The 20,178-nt window shown below is 32.6% G+C and overlaps 2 protein-coding genes across 3 annotated transcripts; both read left to right on the top strand.

The window, feature by feature from the left end:
* The first annotated feature begins 266 nt into the window (after positions 1 to 266).
* LOC143584618 (uncharacterized) lies at positions 267 to 2,838 on the top strand. Of its 2 annotated transcripts, none has more exons than XM_077066633.1 (3): positions 267 to 526; positions 1,341 to 1,474; positions 1,655 to 2,838. In XM_077066633.1, the coding sequence occupies exons 2-3, from the start codon at positions 1,348 to 1,350 to the stop codon at positions 2,749 to 2,751; spliced, it is 1,224 nt and encodes a 407-aa protein (XP_076922748.1). In that variant the 5' UTR covers positions 267 to 526; positions 1,341 to 1,347; the 3' UTR covers positions 2,752 to 2,838. The 2 variants fall into 2 exon arrangements, with proteins under 2 accessions (XP_076922748.1, XP_076922747.1); XM_077066632.1 differs by having other exon boundaries at positions 271 to 844.
* Positions 2,839 to 9,505: 6,667 nt separating this feature from the next.
* On the top strand, positions 9,506 to 11,730 carry LOC143584638 (uncharacterized). The gene has a single exon (XM_077066649.1). It carries the CDS (start codon positions 10,068 to 10,070, stop codon positions 11,391 to 11,393), a length of 1,326 nt encoding a protein of 441 aa, XP_076922764.1. The 5' UTR covers positions 9,506 to 10,067; the 3' UTR covers positions 11,394 to 11,730.
* Positions 11,731 to 20,178: the final 8,448 nt, after the last annotated feature.

A 20,178-nucleotide genomic window follows, 5' to 3' on the forward strand; every position in this document is an offset into this window, starting at 1 on the left:
TAATAATTTTATTAGAATCAAATATCAATTTAACTAATAAATCGTTAGAGTAATAATTTTATTAGAATCGTGAATTACATCGATAAATTAGAACACATTTTATTTTCATTTGATATAATTTAAATATTTTTTATAATCACTATGTGAACAATTGAGTCGCCATATGACTATTGAACCCTATGTTCAACGTGTATTAATCGTGTTTTGGACAAAATACCCAAAACATCCTCCAGACGAGTTGCAATAACAAAGCACCGTGTCAAGTAAATACAACTCACCGCATACCCTTTTCCGTAATTTCACATTTTATATTCAAACAACAGGTTACAAAATTCGCCGACCACAACTTTACCTTTCTCGTGCGATCCCCAATTATTTTTAAATCTCTCTTTTAAAACCCTAATTCCCAAATTCGATTTCGATTCACTCTGAACTCCCGAATTGACTCCGGATCCTTCCGATTCACTTCTTCGTCTATCGATCGAGCTGTTTTTCGTAACCTGCCGTTGAGCGAATCGATTTCTAGGTTAGGGTTTTGTTTTTCGTCGATTTGTCACCAGATATTTTAGATCTGTCATCCTTTCGTATCAAATAGTTGGTTTTCTGTTCCGGATTGTTTTGTTTTTGCCTTGATTCGTCAGATCTGGAATAAATTTGGGGATTTTGTTGTCGATCTAGGGTTTATGAATTGAGTCTTGAATCTTTGTTTAATTGATTGGTTTTATTTTTAATTTGTATATACGATTCTTGAATTCTTTGAAATTGGGGATTAGGGTTTCAGAATTTTGCCCTAAATATTTGATTTATTTTGACCGGGTCAAATTAGGGTTCTGCTGACTTGAAGGTATAAAATTCTTAACTCAAAAGAATTTTTTATTTTTGTTAATTATTTACATGATTCTTTACTGATCAAATTAGAATCTTGGAATTAATTTTATTTTTAAAAAAATTAAGTTATTTTATTTTACTTTTTCAGAAATTTAAGTGAATTTATTTTATTTATTATGTGGTTTGACTTCACACATGTGGTTCAAGATTCTTTTTTGCCAGGTTATTAATTATGTTTACACCTTATACCATTTTAAAGCTATTAACTTTCTTGAATTGCTGATGAGTCCCACACTCCCATTTTACCTAAAATGTGCTATTTATTTGTTCTTATTTTTGAAAATATTTTTTCATTATTATGCCATATGTTTGATTGTTTAAAGTAATGTGTGGAAACTTTTAACTCAAGCTATGTTGTTAGTTGTATTTTTGTCAGCTGGAATGGAATTCGGTTGACCGTTTCGGGTTCCATGGTTTTTCAAAAATAACGTTTTTGAATGCCGTCGTTGCAGAGAAATAATGGTGCAGAAACGACAGTTATGTGAAGAGGAATATGATGTTTCTCCCAAACACTTGAAGTTGGAACATAATTGTGATGTGGTTCCTTGTTTGCGGTTTACTAAGGACGATGCGCAGATACAGTCAGGTGTGTGGTGGAAAGGTTTCGTTTTTAAATGTTTATGGTTTGCAGACAGTTGTAATTATTTAACCTTATTGTTATACAACGAAATATATTGCTGCATATTTATGTTTTGCTATAGGCACCAGTATTTACTATATCTTAAAAATTGTGTAAATTTACTGAGAGTATTTGTTACTATGATAGTTAAAGATGTGGGCTACTTCTTTAAACCAAATATCGAAGTTGAAAATGGATTTTTAAGTGACAAGTTCACTGATTGTACTCATCGGGGCCGCCTTTCCACCTCATCATGGGCCAGCAGCACGGTTACTGAAGAAGACGCCTTGTCAGAAGCGGTACCTCCTACGAGTTCTCACGCCTATTCTTACCTTTTAGAACATCCTCCGATGAAACAAGTCTCAGTTGGACCCGAATATCAAGCTGACATACCCGAATGGCACGGATTTGACGGAGATGAGGTTAAATTTTTAGGGTCTTCGGCCATCCGAATGCCTGATAATGAAATCATACATGACAATGAAACCGTTGCAGAAGGAAGAACCGAATGTGACTGTTTAAATATGGGGTCTACGGAATGCGTTGAACGACATATTAAAGAAGCAAGGGAGAATCTAGTGGCAAGAATTGGACTTAAATCGTTTGTCGATTTAGGTTTTAATGATATGGGTGAGGTGGTTTCTGAGAAATGGACCGAAGACGATGAGCAGTTGTTTCAAGAAGTTGTGTTTTCGAACCCTGTGACATCAGGTAGAAACTTTTGGAACTATCTTGCAGCCGAGTTCCCTTCGCGCAACTGTCAAGAGATTGTTAGTTATTATTTCAACGTCTTCATGCTGCGCAGAAGACGAGAGCAGAACAGAGTTGATCCAGTGAACGCCGACAGTGATGACGATGAACCACATGGTTATGATATTGATGACGATACTGAAAACGATCACAAGGATTCTCAGTCCAGTAAGTTACATAAAAGTTGCAGTTTTGACTCGACGTTGGAGAAAACCATTGTTGATGAAAGCGGAGATGGAGGTCATGATTTTTTATATGATTCATGCACGTCGTCTGATACTGTTGGCACGCCGTGTAATATTAAAGCCAACAAATCATGGGTAAACCATGAATTTACATTTGAATCCCTGGACGCACGAGTGTGGGACGTCGGGTACTTCTCGTCTGCGGGAACTAAAACCGAGTTTTTGCCTACAGGCTCGATGATTGAGGAGGTATTTGGTGTTGAATCTTGGGATTTTGAAACCACAGATGATAACAAAAGCTCAAATTAGCATTGGTAGTAGTTAGTAAGCATGCTCAATTTTTTATTGTACAATTACAGAATTACCCCTGGTTAGTATTAGAATTTATTCACTTAAAGGGGTATACTTAGTTAACAGGTTCACTTATCCTTTTGCAAATCTTTTGTGATATGTTTTTTTGTAATTATCAAGGGCTGGACCGGAAAAATTAGTAAGTAATGGAGCAAAATTAATATTAGGAGAAAAGGTTGTTGATTGACTAAGAATTGTTGTAAACATTTTTTTTTGTAACAAATTAATACACATTTTGTGTTCCTCTTGCTATCTATCTATATCATTGTCTTTGTTTACCAACATATTGATCACAAATAATAATAAGGGTGTGCAAAGAACCGAAGAAACTAATCTGGAATCGAAAATACCGAAACAAAAACCGACGGTTTGGTTTTATGTTTTCGTAAAATCCGAACTAACGATTCGGTTTTGGTTTTGGTTTTGGGTTTGCATATAATAAAAACCGAAAAAACCGAACTGAACCAGGTTCCTATATTTTTGTTATTTTATATTTTATATTAAGTAATTTATGAGAATTTAATAAACATGTAACACAAATATTTTTGGTAAAATGTTTAATAGCCTATTATTTTACAATTAACAAAATTATTTATACCTAAATTAATTATTTTTTGAAAACTTTCTTTTGACTTAAAATTTTCAAGATCAAATGACAAAAACCGAAAAAACCAAAATCAAACGGTTTCAAATACTCTAAAAACCAAAGTTTTGATTTTCGGTTTTAACCAAAAACCGCATCACGCACACCCCTAAATAATAACATGCAACTTTATGGGATAGAAATTGTATGATTTCATAGCGACAAATTGTATAAAAAGTATGATATCAGATGAATTATCTTATAAATTTGGAACAGAAAGATTTTTCTAAAGCTCTTTGATGTTAACTTTTGTCATATTATGCACCAACACCTTATGGACTTCATAGATTTATTAGACTATATTTTTTAATCGTGTCACATGTAACTATAAGAATAAATATACAATCTCCTTTTGCAAAAGACTTAAGATAAAATTATAAACTAATTTCTATTAGGTTTGATAGATTTGAACTTAGCTGTTAGATCAAGCTATTATATATCATGGTAACCATCCACGAGACAAGTTTGGACAGCTATGGGACTTTTGAAAACCAACATTTATTAATACTTTAATTACACCCATTATGTGCCTGGCCTAACTAAAGATACCCTTGGTTTGTACTTTGTAGTTTGTACCCTTCATTAGAGGTGTTTAAGAAATCCAAATCCGACACTTAAATAAACTGATCTGAATATTCGAATAACTAATTCGAATTCGGATCGGATTCGAATATGAATTTTAAAGTTCAAATTATTTGGATTATTCGAATATCCGTTTATTCGAAATAAAAACATGCTTTAAGTGGTATATTACCGGTTTTGCATGTTATTTATATTTGTATTCAAGACTAAATTGTACTTTTCGGTTTTGTATGTTTATTGTGATTCTAAGACAAAAAATTAGAAAAAAAAATTTGTTATTTGGTTAATTTCGGATTATTCGAATTTTATCCGAAATCTGAATTGAATTCTCATAGATTCAGATCAGATAGAATATCCCAAATTCAGATCGTATCGAATTTCGGATAAGGTTATAAAATTTTCAAATCCGAACAGAATAACCAATTATCTTATCCGGTTATGAAAACGTTGGGTTTAACTTTTAAGGCTTACACGAGCCATGGAACTGGTTTTAAAGTTGATAAGTTTGTACTTCGTGCATGACTACTTGTACCTAACAAGATTATATAAGTCAAAAAGAAACTACCTAGACCTGGGCCATTGGGTTGTAGTTGATGCATAAATATATGTACCCTAAGCTGCTGGTTGATGAGTCAAAATAAAGCTAGCATCATAGCATTCTTGATTTGTATGTCTGGTCTTTATGCCTGAAGTACATGTGTGTATGAATGGAGAACCATACACTGTCACTGGGCCATCTTCGACTTCAATGTCAAGGTTTCTATATCAATCTTCATTTTTTATTTTTTATTATAGACATCATATGTTTTACACTAAAATAATATAAAAACCATAAAACTATTTCGATGGTAACACTATACTTTATACTAATCCTTCAAATACATATTATGTAGTATTTTAATATAATAAAACTATTTCAATGGTAAAAAGTTTTTCAATTTTTTTTAATCTAAAGTCATCCAACCCTTGTTAGTTGTTCCAAAATTTGTGATTTTTTTTTATAAATGTTAATCTTTTAAAATTGAGAAAAAATCATGTAATATGGCAATATCAATCAAGTTTCAAAAGCTTTTCACTTGATTCTTTCTTTGTTTCTTTAAAGTCACTTAATATTATGTAAAAATAATTTTATCCATGTTAAAAATATTTTAGTTGAAATAACTTCAATTGAACATATAATCTTGGCTATTATTTAGTCAGTGACTATTTTTCTTTTACTTTGACATAAATTGATTAATTATAAAATTTTATTATTATTATTTAGTGAATTTCTTTTAACTATCACCTTTCACTTCAAATAGATTTTAGAATTTTAAAAATAATCATTAATAGTAAGCAGGAATGTAGGATTCATATGTAGTTCATTTTTTCTTGATTGGCTTCAAAAACAAATATAACTTAAATGACTTTACTAAAATATTTACAAAATTTATATCACATGTATAAATTTCAATCAATTTAAAATACATATGATAAGGCGAAAAACGTCGATTCAAACACTTATACGAAGATGATACCAACCATTTACTCAAAGTACACCTACTAAATAATTATTTGTTTTTGCACAACATGGCATTTTCCTTGTACGACTTAAAAGGGTATAAATTCATTTGTTTACAACAAGGTAACGATATATAAATCCAAAAAAATAGGAGCCTGCTGATGCTACCAACTTTAAAATGTAGATTTATAATAAGTTCCATATCAACTATTGTTGCTAATACGACACTAGCATTCCGGCCGGAGCAATGAGGGAAGCCGGCTGGAGTCTGCCGTCCGGCCACCGCGTCACATCATTTTTGGTAAGTAGTACACATAGTAATAAGCCAATAAAATAAAAATACAGCTCGCAAGTAATTTGAATTGTTCGATTTTAAATTATATATAATTACAGTTGGTATTCTAGTCTAATGACATGAAAGTGATGGTTAAGATTTGAGATCTTATGGACTCGAAACTTGATTTGATGGGTTTCATTCTTGATGGTGTTCGTGGGTAAGTCAGGTCTAGGTTGTTAAATCTTAAAACAAGTATGAACGGTTGAGAACAGGGGTGTTCTTCGGGTTCGTTTTTCGGGTTTCGGGTTTTTCGGGTCAGGTTCTTCGTGTTTCAAAGTTTAAATCTTGATCCGAAACCCAACCCAAATCTCTCACGGGTTTTGCGGGTTCAGGTTTTTTCGAGTTGGGTTAATCAGGTATCCAAGAAAAAAAACACATAAAACCAATTTAAAAAAAAAACTACAATGATAAAATTAAACAACATATTCTTCTTTGCTTATAATCAAATAATAAACTAACCTAACTTGATAAAATAATTCAAAAGAAGAGTAAAACTAACTCGAATCATAATCGTATTCAATCGGGCATGATTTGGTTGTTCGATTTTGGGTTGCTATTAGTAATAAACAGAAACCATAAATTAAATAAGAAATTGATCCATAAGAGCTAGAATGACTACAGTCTATTACGGATTCTGATAACTTTAGTGGCTAAGACATAGCCTAGTATACATAAAAATAGATTTGATTACAAACTAAAAGTTTATTCGAGTTTTTCGGGTTGACCCAAATCTTATAGATCAAACCCAAGAAGCAACCCTAATTACTTTGGTTCGGGCTCGGGTTAGTTTTTTCTCGGGTTCGGGTTCTTCAAGTCCTGTTAGTTCGGGTTCGGGTACGAGTTTTTTCGGTTTGGGATTCGGGTAAAAGTGACAGCCCTAGTTGAGAATTTGAGATCCCGTCTGGGAAAGGCTAACTCGGTTTTGATATTTTGGTGGTATTTTCAAACGCTGTTAAAAATTGTTTTCGATAGAAACTTCAAAGTTAGAAAAAAAGAAGTATCTAAATTGAACTTTAGATTAGACTCTTTCAATTAGAACAAAAGTTGGTCTATGAAGTTACATAAAATTATATTGAAACTTCGTAAACGTTACTTAAATATTTGTTTAGACCATGTAGGGTTGTGAATTGATGTCTCATCTTGATAATGTCACACCCAACTTGTGTAATTCAACCTGTCATTTCCTTTTAATTCGTATTATTTTAATTTAAAATTTACATAAAATTTTAGGTTAAAAATCGTAATGACTTAGTCGTGTGTATATGTAAATTAATAATAATTACGGGGAAGATTTAGCAATCAACAAACGAAACGATCAAACAAATGGTAAATTGATAAATAAAATAACATATGTTGAGTAAACGCTTACTGTTGAAAATCAGTAACGATTGAAATTGTTTGATCTTAATCAATATTTAGGATATGGAATGTGATTTTGATAACTAACACAAGTTATATTTGTGTAAACCATCACACGAGTTTATTCATCATTAGTTTTTTTATCGTCTATATAATTGTACTAAAAGTACGTCATCATTTTGTGAAATTTTCTTTTATTTTATATAAATATCTTGTATCTCATTCCCCAAAATATAGAAGATACATAGTGATTCCATCGGGAACTTGCAACTTTTCCTCGGATTTTATGCTTACGGTAAGGATGAGAATTATAATATGGAGTTAATATGACGTTTCTTTTACTTTTTTTCTCTCTCAACATTTTAGAGATATGAGGATAGAGACCAAATGAGAATGCTCTTATAGTTGTTAAATAACTAAAATAATGTTCTAAAATAGTATATGATAACACGATAGCACTAATATTTAAGTTTAAAAATATTTGTTGTTAAAGTCTATCAACAAATTAACCAAATATCGTGGTAGGATAGGTAGGATGCTCTTATAGTTGTTAAATAACTAAAACAATGACTAAGATAAAGTTTCTATCCTTCTAATATTTGTTGTAGTATAGTTACCTTATCGATATTTATTCTCATATATTTCATAATTATTGCAGTTTTCAATCTTCGTCAAACACCTTCTTATTCAAACACTCTTGAATGTCTTTTAGTAACCGATACATGCTATTAATTAAATTGTAATGCTCTTGAGATAACACTCCATTACGAGAACTGAACCCTCGTCCCTTAGGATAGAGGCATCAATACCACAAACCCAAAGCCCATTGATAATCGTCATTGTTTTAACCCTTGAACCGTGATACATTAATATTGGAATTAATTTTATTGTTATTATTGGATTTTCCTTTGTATATATACTTAAGAGAAAGGTGAGAGTTTTGCTTGGAAAGATTATGACATAGAGTACGTAATAGTATTAGTTACACTTATGTTAGTAATGTTTCGACTTCGATACTCGAGCAAGCGTTGTATAACAGATTCCACATGGGTTATCGAGACACCAATGGAGTGGAACCATACTCGGAGTATAACAAGACCATGGATTCTCTAGACACATATTTTAAAAAAAATATATTAAACCGAGCATAGAATATATCGTATTGTATTATATTGACGTTGATGGTATCGTGTGGCAATATCCCACCTAAATTTAGTTCATTTGGGGCCAACCAACTTGGTGTACATTTACTGTATTGTGCTTTATTAAGCATTTTTCATGATGTGTTAACTGTTATGTTTTATTACCCTTTTGTTTTGTGTTCTATATCTTCACTAGCAAACAACGCCAACCATCCAACATATTATTGACTATGATGATGTTTTATTTCCTCCCTTTTTACTTTATTTATTTCCCTTTATACTTTTTATGATTGGCTCATACTTCAACTCCTAAAAATCTGTAATTTCACATTATTCTATACCATTTGCTTAATAAAAATTTGTAACATAAACAATATTAAACTTTAATGAATAATAATATTTAGTTAGCTCATAAAGCTTTTGAGCTTTCAAAGTGTGCAGGCTGGTGGATTCCTAGAACTACTTCAAGGTGGGCCCCTTGCTCAAATGTCCAACTTGCCCTTCTTTACCACACTTTTAATTAAATAAATACATTTATTTGCTTTTAAAATAACTTCAACTATTGAGCTAGATTTTCTTCTTCACTAAAAAATTTACTCCAAAATCCATCGAAACGTAGAATTACGGGTTTGAACTCATGACCTCTAAAGAAAAGAGACACATATCAGTCTATTACATCACCATGTAACATTAGGCTAAACGCCTAGCCTAGATATTTTTTAGAATGATGATTTTCCTTTTTATGTTTAGGCCATTGCACTCTTTAATTTAAAGATCCTCGTTGTCCATTCTGATCAAACTATGTTATCTTAACCAGTCTCACGTTAACTTCAGAGTTTGACTTGGGCGTTCCCTCGGGAAACCATACCGTCAGCTGTTACTTGACAGTCGTTGTGCCGCCACAATAGCATAACCCTCTAATGTAACGCATGTGAGACAAAAACCCTGGTGAGCTCGAGATTCATAATAATAACTTCAAACATCCAACTCAAATAAGTTATTGTCAAAATCCACCCAAAAGTGACACAAATAAGGATCAAACTTAAATCTTCACTAAATGATATAAATAATAACTTTTACCAAACATTTTATATAGTTATTTTTCCCATAGAGCAAGAATACTTGTACCTAAAGCCATAATGCTAATGCTACAAACACTTGTACCTTATGCCATAACATTTGTACAACAGTTTGGATATAGACAATTGAGGTACACAAAAAAAGAAGAATAAGTGGCAAGGAGTAGAAGCAGCAAGACAAAGTAAAGAATAGTTAAGGGACAGTTGGTTTGCTTCCACAGCCATAGGGATGATCAAATGTGGATCAATCTGAGCCGTTGGATGTCATACCGGCGTAGGATTCTCAGTTGGGTACACGTACTGCCTTGTCTTTTTATCTATCCTTGCTTCCATGCATGGGTTTCTTCATCTTCTTCACATCCAATTCCAAATATAGCTTCTTTCTAGAGAGAGAAACACTCTGTTCTAGAGAGAGAAAGTTGGTTTCTTGATGTTTTTGTTTTAAATCTTGAATCTTTTAAAGAAATTTGATATGGGTTTGTTTCTTTTTGGTTAAAGATTGTTGATTTTGGGTTAAAGATTGTTTCTTGATCTGGGTTTTTGTTAATTGTTTCAGTTTGATCTTGAATACTCTGTTTCTTGATACACATCCTCTGTTTTTGGGTTGGTTTGACTTCAATTGATCTAAAAGATGTTGAATTTGATCCAAGAAACTGATCAAGATTCAGTTTTTCATCATCAAAGCTTCCCATCTGGTAGATCTTTAGCTGGTCACATGAAGTCTCATAATAATAATAATAATCATGATCATGATGATGATAAGAATTTGAAGAAGAAGAAGAGGAAGATGAAGCAAATGAAGAAGCTTTCATCAGTTAACAATGAGGGATTGGATTCAAATGATTTAGGGTATGAATTAAGGAAAGATCCAAAAAAGACTCCAAAAGTCAAAGATGCAAGTGAAGTTGAGAATGATAATAATAATAATAATGATAATTGTTTGGTGGTTCTTGATAAGCTTTGTAAAGAATGCGGTAAAGGTTTTCAATCTTGGAAGGCCTTGTTTGGGCACATGAAATGCCATTCTGAAAAAGTGTCAAACAAACACCACAAAAAGAACATGATTCAAGATTCTTGGACTAGTCATTCGGACAACGAAAACTCGGGTGCTAAATCGAGTCGAATCAAGAAATCGAGATCAAGAAGCAAGAGAATGAAAAGGTTTACAGTTACTTCTACTACTGTTACTACCACTACCACTATTACTTCAGCTTCATCTTCAATCTCCATGAATGGTAACAATAATAATAATAATAATAATAATAATAATAATAATAATAATAATAACAATAATAATCATGGTTCAACTAGTGTGTCTGAAATTGAACAAGATCAAGAATATGAGATTGCTATGTGTTTGATGATGCTTTCTAGAGATGAGGGTAAATGGGGTAATTGTAATTCATCTGCTTTTGTAAGTTTGACTAAAGTTGAAGGTAAAAAAGTTGCTAAATCCCATATTATTGTTGATGATCTTGAACCAATTGTGACCAAAAATGATGAATTTGATGAGTCAAACAAGAGAAAGTTTGAGTGTATGACTTGTAACAAAAGCTTCCACTCATATAAAGCACTAGGTGGGCATAAAGCAAGTCACAAGAAACTAAAGGAAGGTCTAGATTCGAAGCCTGAAGACGACGACAGTCACGACAACACGATCGAAAACAAGTCTCTTTTCGATAATAATCAACCAACAACAAAGTTACATGAATGTCCAATTTGCTTCAAAGTTTTCGCTAGCGGGCAGGCTTTGGGAGGTCACAAGAGATCACACATGATTGCTGAGGCTAAATTGAACCAACAAAAGGTGAAGGAGCCGGTTCGTGAAGTGCGAGGGTTTATTGATCTCAACATGCTTCCTGATACAATGGAAGAGGATATGATGATGCATTGGATGGATGCTAATGCTACTAACCATGAACCAACAACACTACTTGGGTTGCTTTCAACAAGTTAAAAAGATCATCTCACGAGTGTATAGATTTCATTAATTCTTTGCATAATTGATGTAGTTTGGTGCTTAACCAACAACATAAGTAGCCATACACATACACACACAAACACCAAAAAAAAACACACATTGTTTGATATTCATAGTCTTTTGAGTTTTCACTATTTTGTACTCATTTTTCTGCTTATTACTTGTCAAGGTACATTAATTGCTATGATTTGGATTGAAACAATCTATATTCTTGAGTTATCTTGGTTTGATTCCACTTTAGATTACTTAGAATTGAAGGTGAAGATGGTGAAGTCTTGTAATTGAAGAAATGTTGATTATATTTTACTTGGGTTCATGGTAATTATAATTACTCATTAATTATGCTTTAAGCTATTGGTCAGTTCGGTTTCGAGTAGAAACTAATGCGTGTGGTTTTAATTTTTTATAAACAATCGGCTTGGTTTTAGTTTTTGGGTAAGATGGTTCGCTTAATTTGATTAAGCGTTGGTTCATAATGCCGGTCAATTTCAACTCATTTTAAGTTGACCAAAAGAAAAATATTGGTTAGGTTAAATAGTATGATGAGTAATATATCATTTATAAATGAGAAAATTAAATATCTTTTTATAAATACACAACTTGTAAAACAAAATATATAAAACTTTGGTTATAGTGACACTTGTGACTATTGCGATTATTCGTTAAATATGTATAACAATTATACCATAAGACTCGGTTCGCAAAAAACAAAGCCAAACCGTCTATTTTTTAATTTCTCATGTCTATATTATTCAGTATTCGGTCTGTCCTCTCACCCGCGTGTTTTGGAAATGTTACTAAAATAAAATGAAATATATTGGTTTTATTTAAAAGGGTGAGGCCCACCACAATCTTGTTTATTGAAATCACGACTCTAGCAATGTTGAGGCTCTAGCCAAATTTTTTGTGGTGAGTAGTGACCAAGTGTTGGATAAAGAATCTTGAATAAGAGTGAAGTTGGAATAAGTTTATATGAAATGTTCTGTTTGTAGAGTAAACGTATCTACTACTTGGTTACACCTCTCCCAATATTTGACTTAGCTTTATTGGCCGACACCAAAACAAAACCTTCAATCACTAGTAGCCCTATGCTCAAAAAGATTTAAAACACGTGAAATAATACTACGTGACACCCATGACCGTCTCTGAGGTTTGTTAAAAAATTTTGAACTAAAAGGATTTTTTTAGTGAGTTTAAACAGATTGATAGATTTTCAAATTGGTTTTATTGGGTTATGATTTGGTCGTGGAAACTTTTTATTTTTATCTTTCTTTAAATAAAAATGAGCTTAATGAATTGGGTAATTGGGTCTTAACATGAATACATAATTTTTTTGAACATATATGTAATTCTTTTTTTTTTTTGAAAAATTTTAAGTCTGCTGCGATGACTAGACCGATATCAATATCATCCTATTCATACATGTTTTACTTCAATAGACCCGTTTTGAACAATAGTCTCTTTGTTGCTCATTATATTCCATAAATGTTTAGAGATCAAAACAAAGTTTATGGTTCTTAAAGATTTAATTCCTAATCAAGTCACACTTTGATCATAACAAACATCACTCCAAATGACTCTCATTCTTCCTTTAGCTTTAGCTTTAGCTTTAGCTTTAGCTTTAGCTTTAGCTTTATCTTCATTAGCCTATAGGAACCTCATCACAATCATAAGCCTTTATATATCTTCTATAACATTTCTTGGTAATACAAAGTGTGAGAAATCAAGGTTATAGTCTATATTGTTTACTCCACATTGCTAAAGGTTAAAAACAAATTTGTTTCCCGTCATGTTAGATTATACTAATTCTTCAAAAACACTCATTTGCTCTCGATCTCTACAAACATCATTACATTTCCACACATACCATTTTTTACATTTAATAAAATTATTTTTATACGAAATGAAATCAAAGAAAACTAACCATAAAATAATCAATAAAAGCTCAACCATAAATAAACAACAAAAGGTTAGCCATAAAATAAAGAATAAAAAAAATTAACCATAAAGAAAAAAAATAAAAATAATAAATTAACCATAAAATAAAAATAATAAATTAACCACAAAATAAAAATAATAAATTAACCACAAAATAAAAAATAGAAATTCAACCATAAAATAAACAATAAAATGTATTGCATTAAAACAAAAAATAAAAAATAAAAATACAATAAGAAAATAGTTTAATAATTCATATATGCTGTTAGGGTTAGAGACACAGAAAACACGTATTGAAAAGCAGAAGCCACATGTAGATATATAAGTTACGTGGTTTCCAATTCCTGTAACAATCACCTCCATAAATTGCATTGCAGCCTTTCATCATGATTCACACCTATATTTCCTGCCATCGAATTACTTTCTCTATATCCGGTAATTATTTTTTAAACCACACTTTTTTACCACCAAATATATGTTTCTCGCTTTCAGTTTCCTACTAATTACTTGTGTGATTATTAGTTTATTGCTCTTAGTTTGAGTTTATGGTTCAAAAGAGTGTTAATAATATTATTATTGTACTTAAGCACATGCATTGTATTATCATGTTATGAAATTGATTATGTATTGGTTATTGTTGCATGCAGGTACATCTTGCTGTTGCATTATATATTGCTTAATAATCAATCACCATGTCTTTTACTAACACGCAGCCATCTTTAATCGGTTCGTCTTCTGCGAACCATTCGGAATCAGGGTCTGGTTTTGCTCTAATTGAGGAGCATGATGTTGTAAACCAAACAACACTCAATGTTCCATCTGTTCCTTCAGGTACTTATGATACTTAATATTTGTTTGGATGAATTAGTCAAGTAAATTATATGGTCATATGTTTTTATTGTTGTAATACTAATAATGATGAACTCCATCTTTTGAGGTTAGATATATATGGGCAACAGTTAAATGCACATTATCAACAGCAGCAGCAGCAGCAGCAGCAGCAGCAGCAGTACCAGCACCAAGCACAACCAAACATGCATCCAGTCAACACTGGATTCCAAAATCAGGCTCAACAACTTGATTTTTTCAGGCGTAACATTAACATTGTAAGTTTCTTACACCTTATGGTTGGTTATATATTTTGAGTGGCAAAGTGGGCGGGTCGGGTAACGGGCCTGCATGGGTTGGGTCAAAACGGGTCAAATTTACAAAATTATCAAATTGGTTCGGGTCATTTTTAAAAGGGGTCAATCTGGTTCGGACCATTTAAAAAAAGATCTCATTTTGGTTCGGGTCAAAACGGTTCATCTCAAAAAGGTATCAATTTTGTTCAGATCAAAACCAGTCACTTGAAAATGTATCAATTTGGTTCGAGTCAAAACGTGATTTTATAAGGGTGTCAATTTAGTTTGGATCAAAACGGGTCATTTTAAAAAGGTATCAATTTGGTTTGATTCAAACCGTGCCATTTAAATAGGTAAAAATTTGTTTCGGAACAAACCGGGTCTTTTTAGTAAGGTATCAATTTGTTTCAGGTCTAGCGGGGTCATTTTTAAAAAAGAAGATATCTTTTTTTTTTCGAGCCAGACCGGGTCATGTTAAAAGGTATCAATTTGGTTTTGGTTAAAACGAGTCATTTTTAAAAGGTATCTATTTGGTTAAGGTCAAAACGGGTCAAATTTACAAAATTATCAAATTGGTTCGGGTCATTTTTAAAAGGGGTCAATCTGGTTCGGACCATTTAAAAAAAGATCTCATTTTGGTTCGGGTCAAAACGGTTCATCTCAAAAAGGTATCAATTTTGTTCAGATCAAAACCGGTCACTTGAAAATGTATCAATTTGGTTCGAGTCAAAATGTGATTTTATAAGAGTATCAATTTGGCTCAAAGGTCAAACATGCCATTTTAAAAGGGTATCTATTTGGTTTGAGTCAAACCGTGTCATTTAAATAAGTATCAATTTGTTTCGGGTAGAAAGGTATCAATTTGTTTCGTGTAGAAAGGTATCAATTTGTTTCGGGTCAAAACGAGTCATTTTAAAAAACAACGATTTTGTTTCGAGTCAGACTGACTGGGTCATGTTAAAAGGTATCAATTTGGTTTGGGGTCAAAACGAGTCATTTTTAGAAAGTATCTACTTGATTAAGGTCAAAACGGGTCAATTTGGTTTACATATATTTTGTTTGGATTCTTGATTATCTTTAAACTTCTTGGTTGTGTTGACTTGTACAGAGATATGCTCCATATCTATATTACGGTGGAATGATGAGAGCTTACGGTCGACCTATGGTAAGATACATGATTTCATATGTCTACATAAGTTTGTATGTCTTCAAAGATCATCAGTATCAATGTGTGGATTCATTTTGTCTGTCTTAGTAAATTCCACCTCAATCAGTGGATGTGTCGACAAAGATAGCTTTGGCTCCTGAAATAGGACCAGAGCCTGTGTTCGTAAACGCTAAACAATACCACGCGATACTCCGACGAAGAAAAACGCGTGCAAAAGCAGAGCTTGAAAAGAAATTAAAAAAAGACCGTAAGGTGAATTATAACTTTATAATTTAAGGATGAATTTAATTGTGTAAAGACAGTAACTAACATGCTATGTTGGTTTTATTTTACAGTCGTATGTTCATGAGTCGCGCCATCAGCATGCCATGAAAAGGCCTAGGGGTACCGGTGGTCGTTTTGCGCCGAGAGAAGAAGTTGATCCCGTAGAGACAACCACCTCCGATTCTTCAAAGCATGCGCGCCCTGAAACACCTAGGGCGAACCTGTGAATTTGCAAAGTTACCAAGCATCACCGGACTATGATTTCCTATCTTTAGATATAGGAGAGTATTGGTTCGACATATCATCATCACCTAACCAAGGTTAGGTGTAGTGTGTTGTTTGATAGGCTGGGGAGTAATGAAGAAGTTACAACATGATGGCGGGCTGATGTTGAGACTCGAGAGTATTTAGAGGTTGCAAGTGCATACGCTTATGTAAAGTTGAAGTTTATGTTGTATTAGAGAGACAAAAACATTTGTATGTATGTAGAATGTGAATAGTTTCTGTTTTGTAATTAAATTTGTTCTTCATGATCCGAATGCAGTTAAAACAAGTAATAAAAATGGGAGTTGCAATGCAAGTAATGTTTTCTTCTTAACAGGTCAATGGGAAAATTAGTTTTGTGCATTTTGATGGCTTTTTATTTCAATTATGTTACCACCATCCTTGCAGTCTTTTTGCTGCAGTGTTAAACACTGCCTTTAGAATTTATTTACTCATCCTGTGATTTGATGTGTTCATTGTCATAATTCTTATTTTTTGTTAGGTTTGATGATATTTAATGTTTATATCCCTTTTTTATGGTCTTATGTTTTTTACTTGGGTGGTCTTTTTATGTCAAAGTCAAAGTCAACACGAGATCGTTTTGTGGTTTCATTCAAGTTCTAATTGTTGTTTACGGGGGTGTTAAATAATTCGTGTTAGATTGACCAAAAGCCATTCAAATGTCTTAATTCAATTGACCGTTTGAACAATAGTCTCGTTATTGCTTATTGTATTCCATAAATGTTTAGAGATCAAACAAAGTTCATGGTTCTTAAAGTCTTAATATTTAATCTACCCACACTTTTATCACTACAAACATCACTCCAAATGACTCTCATTTTTCCTTTAGCTTTATCTTCATTAGCATATAGGAACCCCATCATAAGCCTTTATATATCTTCTATAACATTTCTTGGTAATGCAAGGTGTGAGAAATTAATGTTATAGCCTATATTGTTTACTCCACATTACTAAAGGTTAAAAACACTTACAAACACATTTGTTTCTCGCCACGCTAGATTTCTACTAATCATTTAAAAACACTCATTTTCTCTCCATCTCTACAAACATCCTTACATTTCCACATATATATCATTTTTTACATTTAATAAAATTACTTTTTATACCAAATGAAACTATTTATAAAAATAAAATATAAAAAATCTAACCATAAAATAAGCATTACAAAATTATGCAACAAAAATTTCAACCTTAAAGTAAGCAATAAAATTGTGCCATAAATAAGCAATTAAAAAAACTAACCATAAATAAATAAGAAATAAATACCATAAAAAATATCCAGCTATAAAATAACAAATAATAAATCCAGCCATAAAATAAAATATAAAAATTAAATCAAAAAAATAATAATAACTTAATAATTAAAATATTAGGGTGAACACATGTAAAATAAAGAAGTTACACGCGTTGTAGATATAGAAACAACGTGGTTTGTTGTTTCTGATGGCTTCTGATACATATGTGTCCATAAATTGCTGCTTTGTTCGTCATGAATTACATGCAAATAGTTTCCTCCGATTCATCTCTAGAGTTTACCGTTCTCTCCATCATCCCGGTAATTATTAATATTCTTATTATTACTATTAACCCTCAATTCTCTGTTTCTTGCTTTCAAATTAAACATCAACAATTAGAATTGGTTTCTGCTTACAATTAAGTTTCTTACTAATTACTAATTACTTGTATATATATTGTAATCGTTGATGCATGCATATGTAATTAATTGTGTGATTATTTATACTTATTTGGTTATATATTGTTGCATGCAGGTACAACATCTTGCTGTTGCATTATATATTGCATAATATGTCTTTCAGTAACATGAGACCGTCATCATTCGGTTCGTCTTCTGCGAACCATTCACTAGACCAGGAATCACTGCCTGGTTTTGCTCTAATTGAGGAGCATGATGTTGTAAACCAAGCAACACTCAATGTTCCATCTTATACACCAGCTGGTACTTATGAAATTAACTTAATATTTGTTTGGATGAATTACTTAAGTTATATGTTTTTATTGTTGTAATACTGATCATAATGATGAACTCCATTGTTTGAGGTCAGATATATATGGACAGCAACAGTACTTCAATGCAAGTTATCATCAGCAGCATGCACTACCAGACATGCTTCCGGCCAACGCTAGAACTTTAAATCGGGTCCCACAACATAATTATTTCGAGCGTAACATTGTAAGTTTGTTACACCTTATAGGTTGGTAATATATTATGAGTTGAAAAGCGGGCGGGCCGAGTAACGGGCCGGGATGTGTTTGGGGTCAAAGACTCAAAACAGGTCAAATTTAAAAATTTATCAATTTGGTTCGGGTCACTTTTAAAAGGTATCAATTTGGTACGGGTCATCTGAAAAAAGGTATACATTTGGTTCGGGCAATTTTAAATAAGATCTCATTTTGGTTCGGGTCAAAACAGTTCATCTAAAAGAGGTATCAATTTTGTTCAGATCAAAACGGGTCACTTGAAAATTCATCAATTTGGTTCGGGTCAGAACAGGTGATTTTATATGGGTATCAATTTGGTTTGAGTCAAACCGTGTCTTTCTAAATAGGTATGTTACAAGCCAAACAGAAGAACTCAACCCAAAGACTAGTCTGATAGGTAAGGGAACCCATTTGGCTTATAAACCCCACATCAGTTGCCCATACAACCGATGTGGGACAAGTCCCATACCTTGCAATGGTTTCAGTCCGTAACAAGGTATCAATTTGTTTCGAGCCCAACTGGGTCATTTTAGAAATGTATCAATTTGTTTCGGGTCATTTTAAAAAAAGATAACAATTTGTTTCAAGCCAAGCCGGGTCATGTGAAAAGGTATAATTTGGTTTGGGTCAAAACGGGCCATTTTTAAAAAGTTTCTATTTGGTTAAGGTCAAAACGGGTCAATTTGGTTTACATATATTTTGTTTGGATTCTTGATTGTGTTGACTTGTACAGGTGGATATGCTCCATATCCATATTACGGTGGAATGAGGAGAGCTTACAGTCAACCTATGGTAAGATACATGATTTCATATATCTACATAAGTTTGTCTATCTCCAAAGATCATCAGTATCAATGTATTGATTTATTTTGTCTGTCTTGGTAGATTCCACCTAAATCAGTAGACGTGCCGACAAAGATAGCTTTGGCTCCTGAAATAGGACCAGAGCCTGTTTTCGTAACGCTAAACAATACCACGCGATACTTCGGCGAAGAAAAACGCGTGCAAAAGCAGAGCTTGAAAAGAAATTAATAAAAGACCGTAAGGTGAATTATAACTTTATAATTTAAGGATGAATTTGGTTGTGTAAAAACAGTAACTAACATGCTATGTTGGTTTTATTTTACAGACATATATTCACGAGTCGCGCCATCAACATGCCATGAAAAGGCCTAGGGGTACCGGTGGTCGTTTTGCCACGAGAGAAGAAGTTGATACCGTAAAGGCAACCACTTCTAGTTCTTCAAATCATGTGCCCCAGAGTCGTCTTCTGAAACACCAAGGGGCGAACCTGTCAATTCGCAAAGTTACCATGTATCACCGGACTATGATTTCCTATCTTTAGATATAGGAGAGGATTGGTTCAACATATCATCATCACCTAACCAAGGTTAGGTGTAGTGTTGTTTTGATAGGCGGGGGAGTAATGAAGAAGTTACAACATGATGGCGGGCTGATGTTGAGACTAGAGAGTATTGTGAGGTTGCAAGTGCATACGTTTATGGAAAGTTGATGTTTATGTTGTATTAGAGAGACAAAAACATTTGTGTGTATGTAGAATGTGAATAGTTTCTGTTCTGTAATTAAATTTGTTCTTCATGATCCGAATGCGATTGAAACAAGTAATAAAAATGGGAGTTGCATCACTGCAAGTAATGTTTTCTTCTTAACAGGTCAATGGGAAATTAGAAGGAAAATTAGTTTTGTGCATTTTGATGGCTTTTTATTTCAATTATGTTACTACCATCTTTGCAGTCTTTTT

Source organism: Bidens hawaiensis, unplaced genomic scaffold, assembly GCF_021521415.1.
Source record: "Bidens hawaiensis isolate Kalapana, Puna unplaced genomic scaffold, B.hawaiensis_p1.1 tig00033212_1, whole genome shotgun sequence".
Classification (NCBI taxonomy): Eukaryota; Viridiplantae; Streptophyta; class Magnoliopsida; order Asterales; family Asteraceae; genus Bidens; species Bidens hawaiensis.